General features: G+C 45.0%; 1 protein-coding gene across 1 annotated transcript in view; it reads right to left on the reverse strand.

Annotated features, from left to right (window-relative positions):
- The window catches only part of syde1 (synapse defective Rho GTPase homolog 1), a gene marked incomplete at its 5' end in the record, with an annotated part of 39,108 nt that overhangs the window by 8,001 nt on the left and 26,381 nt on the right, over positions 1 to 4,726 (reverse strand). Inside the window, 4 exon segments of the mRNA XM_014026940.1 lie at positions 831 to 994; positions 1,158 to 1,356; positions 3,247 to 3,582; positions 3,650 to 4,059. Coding sequence (XP_013882394.1) covers positions 831 to 994; positions 1,158 to 1,356; positions 3,247 to 3,582; positions 3,650 to 4,059 — 1,109 coding nt within the window.

The raw sequence follows: 4,726 nt of genomic DNA on the forward strand, positions 1-4,726 counted from the left end.
TTTGGACGTCCTTCGTCGCGGCGCTGTGACGTATGCGGCCGACAAATTCGACCTTCGGAGGACCCGTCCTGCCGTTTTGGACACAGCCTGTGGTTACTTTTGTCTCAGGCTGATGATGTCATAACAAGGCCTGCACACCTTTAGCAAAGGCTGCATTCCATTCTTAAATATATAAATAGAAACTTCCACATTTAGGATTAAAATTTTACATTTAAATATACACATTTGGATTTAGGATTTAATATTTAGATATAACATTTAACATTTAAATGTAACATTTAGTAAAACAATAGCTAAATGTAAGCAGGGAGCTAAATAATAAAATGTTAGTAGAAATTTTAAATTAGGATTTTACACTCAAATTGAGCTAAATAACACTGTATTAGTGACATTTTTTACTGTAGTCCTAATTTAATTTTTGTTCATTTTTCTAGGGACAAGTGTCACGTATCAACTGTACCATTCACTAAGCATTTAGAGCCTAGTGCCAGTGGTGTCACTCAGGTCCTCGAGGCCTGCTAGCATGCATGCTTTCCTTGTTTCTCTGCTCCAACACACCTGATGCAGTGATTCAATTACCTCTTCAAATTCTGTAGAAGCAGGTTAATCATTCATTCATGCAAATCAGATGTATGTATTTGAGCAGAGAAACAAGAAAACATGCTGGATAGCGACCCTCGAGAACTGGAGTTCGACACCTAGGCTAATTGGCAACGCCAGTCCCTGTCCAAGTGTTTATTAAACGGAAGGTTTTATCTTGTAGTCTACAGTCTGGTTCCCCTCCCTCTTGTAAAGTCAGTCCTGTGTGAAGCAGGTCTCAGTTCTCGTACCTGGTGTTAGGACAACAACACGGAGCTGGCTGGCCCTCTCCAGCTCCAGGTTGAAGGTGTGGTTTAATGGGAGGGCGGAGCCTCTCAGCGTCAGGAGTGCCGTCCTCGCTCTTGTCACACCATCAATCTGGATGGCCAAAAAGACTTCCTTGCTATCCTCGGACCTGAGACCATGGACATGCACGGAGACAGGGAGAGACCATGATTTGGAACTTTTCAGACACAGATTCGGTTGAGCTGCAGTTTCACTAATGACCACAAGAGGCCTCTGTCATTGAACACCTCTACTGGACTACGTTTGTTTCAGGTGTTGGTGTGTGTTTTAACCTGGTGCTTTTCATGTCCTTCAGACCCAGCAGGTGGACCGTCAGTAATCCCGTCACTCGCTGACTGCACCGCGGTGGATCTGAGCCTGTGTACAACTGGAAAGAGCTCACGTCACACCACGATGTTTCCTGGGTCACTGAAAGTCCGGGGCTCTGTTGCCGTGGCGGAAGCTCGGGGGAGTCTCCGTCACTCAGGTACCCTGACAGGAAACAAGACTGTTTACATTTTGTTCCTGGGATCATGCAGGAGAGTCTAATGTAAAGAGTCAGATCCACAAATCCAAATTCTAATGTGCACATCTTTAAATGTGGGTATACATCTCTTCAGAACTCATGGCTTCTTGTCCAGAAGTAACATTTGATTAAATCCTTATTGTTTGTCTGGAACCCCAGGTGTCGACACCCCAGATTGGGGTCCTAATGTTTGAAATAGTAATCTAAGCTATAGGGCTACCATCAGCGGTACAAGATTAACTACTAACAAGATAGAACTCGACACCAAACGTAGCTGATGTCCCCCGTCGCCATTCAGTAATGACCAACTGTTAGCAGTTTTGTTGGAATCATCACAGACCTTCGTTATTTAAATCATCTCACCAGCTTCAGATGTTATCATCCATTAAATGGACCTTATTAGCCGTTATCAGTCCCATAGAATGGCTTTAGACTGGCTTCAGACTGTCCCGACTGTGCTGCCTAGTGGGTTCTCCGTCCCATAGAATGGCTTCAGATTGTCAACTGGTTAGTATGAGGCCTAAAGCCACTAAGGTTTTTTATGCAATCTGGATAATACGAGGCATAAAGCCACTAAGGTTAGTTTTAGAGAAAATGACATGGGCTACGATAAAGTAGACAGGACTCCGGCGGTAGCAGATTGTTGCATTCCAACGTATATGATACTGGTAACCCACTAGGGGGCACTATCGGACAGTATGAAGCCATTCTATGGAACTGATAACCTGCTAGACGGCACAGTCTGGACAGTCAGAAGTCATTCAATGGGACTGATAACTGCTAATAACCTCCATTTAATGGACTGATAACATCCGAAACGGTGTTATAGGTGAACTGACAGATGGATAGATGGACTGACAGGGGACTAAAGTGATCTTGTCAAACTACACAAATGTGTATAGCAGGTCTCCCTTATGATACACACAAAATTTGGTTCAGATCAGATCATGTATGTGTGATTTAGAGCACACAGTATGCAAAGTGGGCGGGGCTAAAGTGATATCAAACCAACACATTGAGTTTAGCAGTAGCCTGGCCCTTGCCTTCCTATGCAGTTCCGCTCAATTCTAGTTTCCCTTCACTGCTCCGTCTGGGTTTTCTCCCGTAGACAAAGATTTCTCCGGGAGCATTTCAGTCGGGCCAATCAGAGAACAGAAGGAGGAGTTTTGAACGACAATGTCAATTTTCTGTGCAGTGTCTGCTTGTAGTTTAACGCCAGTGGAGGAAGTGAATGAAGCCAGTCCATGTTGACAAGGCTTCCAAATAAAATTAAATGTGTCTCTCAAAGACTGCAGGACTTTTTTACAGCCGTCTCGTTTGGCTCGGTAGGGGATGGTTGTTTACAGTGGACGCATACAATTTCTGGTTAGCTTCTTAGCTTAGCCTCCTCCACAGTGAGGCTGGCGCACATGCGACGGCCAACCGTTAACGATTGAGTAAATCAGATCCAATCGTTTTAAACTTCAACCGAGGCCACCGCTCCAGGAGACAATCGCTTCTCAATAGCTGAGAGTCCTGACCCCCATATGAAGCAAAGCAGAGAACAAGGGGCTGGTTTTTACCAAGCTAGTTTAGCAGGTCTCCTTTCTGAAAATCATCTTTCTGAAATCTAATGGACGAAGAACATTTCTGTCCCCCGCCTCGGTGAAAGGGGACACAAAGAAATGTAAAAGTTGCAATAGGTACCAACTTTTGACGATACGAGACCAGTACCATTGAAAGTACCACCCTGGTAGCTTTTGTGCTGCATAAAATACAACTGAGTACTTTACCTTTAGTTGGATTTTGTGAGCCACTGATTCTATTTAAAGCCGTTAAATCGATTTGTTATCCAGGACAGGAACTTATTTGTTCACCTTCTTTTCTGGCTGAGCGTCCTCTGGACGACTGCCGCAGTGGTCGAGCTGGTGGGGTGGAGCTATCCAGATGATACCTGCTGATGACGTTCTGATTGGACAGTGCCAAGGACGATCCTGCGTTCCTGTTGGCCGACTCGTCCCTGTCCTCTTTGCTTCCCTGGCGGTGGGCGCAAGAGGACGAGCGGAGGCTGAGTTTTCGGCGCAGCTCGGGAAGTTTTTTCATCTTGAATGAGAGTTTCCTCCCCGTACCAGGAGACCTCAACTTGTCCATCACGCTCCCCGCACCGCCCACTTTCTTCGGAGAGGCGGGGCTTGTGTCTGAATGGGGAGAATCTGGGGAATACAGTTGATCAGTGAAGCTGCTGCAGTGGGATATAACAACAGGTAGAATCGTGTTTACCTGTGATTTCTGCTGTAATATAATCAGTTTGGTGACTGACACTTGGACTGGCGCCCTCCTGTGGACGCTCACTGCTGCAGCCTTCTGCTCCCTCCACCTTTTCATCCCTCTTTTTCCACACCTCCTCCTCCCTGCGTGGGCCTCCTGCATCCTCCTCCTCGGGGATGGGGTTGTACCATATGTTGCTCCCTCTGTCCTCCATGACACAGAAAACACTGTCTCCTTCCTGGGACTTTCCTGAAGCCAGCACCCACGCTCGGCTGCTGCGGTCCAGGCTCTGCAGGTAGGCCCGCTGGCCCGGCAGTTTGCTGCTGACAGTGGGACTGTCTGTGGCGCCCCCTGCTGGCTGGGAGGCTTCCTGCTGCAGTGAAGAGGTGGGTGAATCATGAGGCGATAACCTGTCACTGTACACCGCAGTGAAGTTAGTTTCAAGTTGGATATTCGATATTCGAGCTCCGCGGAGTAAGCGGCGTTTAGCTCAAGGTTGATCCGATTTATGAACGCTAATGTCGGCCAGCGGTTCTCCACCGCWCCCGGCCGCAGCGCCCGAAGGTTCACTTAGGGACTATCAACAAATTACCGAACCAAACATTCCTGTCAAAAAAAATGATAATAAATGCCTTGAACTGTAACCAGTTAACTAATTGTCAGTGATAATTCATGCTTATACATGAGCCAAAATAGCATCTATAAAATTTTAATGTCATATACAATATTTCAATAATTTTAATATTAAATAATATGTTTTCTTCAATAGCTTCCAGGTCATTTGACCTAATGACTCAGAAATACTCTGAAATTGTTCTACTAGTCTGTACAGATGAGGCACAGACATTTGTTTTCCATTTTGAGCCAATTTTTATTTTTTAGGAATTTTTTTCTTGAAAATTGAAGGTTTTTATTCAATAGCTTCCAGGTCATGTGACTTGTTGACTCAGAATCACTTTGAAATTATTCTAATAGTCTTTTTAGATGAGGCACAGACATTTGATTTACATTTTGAGCCAATTTTTATTTTTTAGGAATTTTTTTCTTGAAAATTGAAGGTTTTTATTCAATAGCTTCCAGGTCATGTGA

The sequence above is a fragment of the Austrofundulus limnaeus genome, unplaced genomic scaffold, assembly GCF_001266775.1.
Source record: "Austrofundulus limnaeus strain Quisiro unplaced genomic scaffold, Austrofundulus_limnaeus-1.0 Scaffold602, whole genome shotgun sequence".
Taxonomy (NCBI): Eukaryota; Metazoa; Chordata; class Actinopteri; order Cyprinodontiformes; family Rivulidae; genus Austrofundulus; species Austrofundulus limnaeus.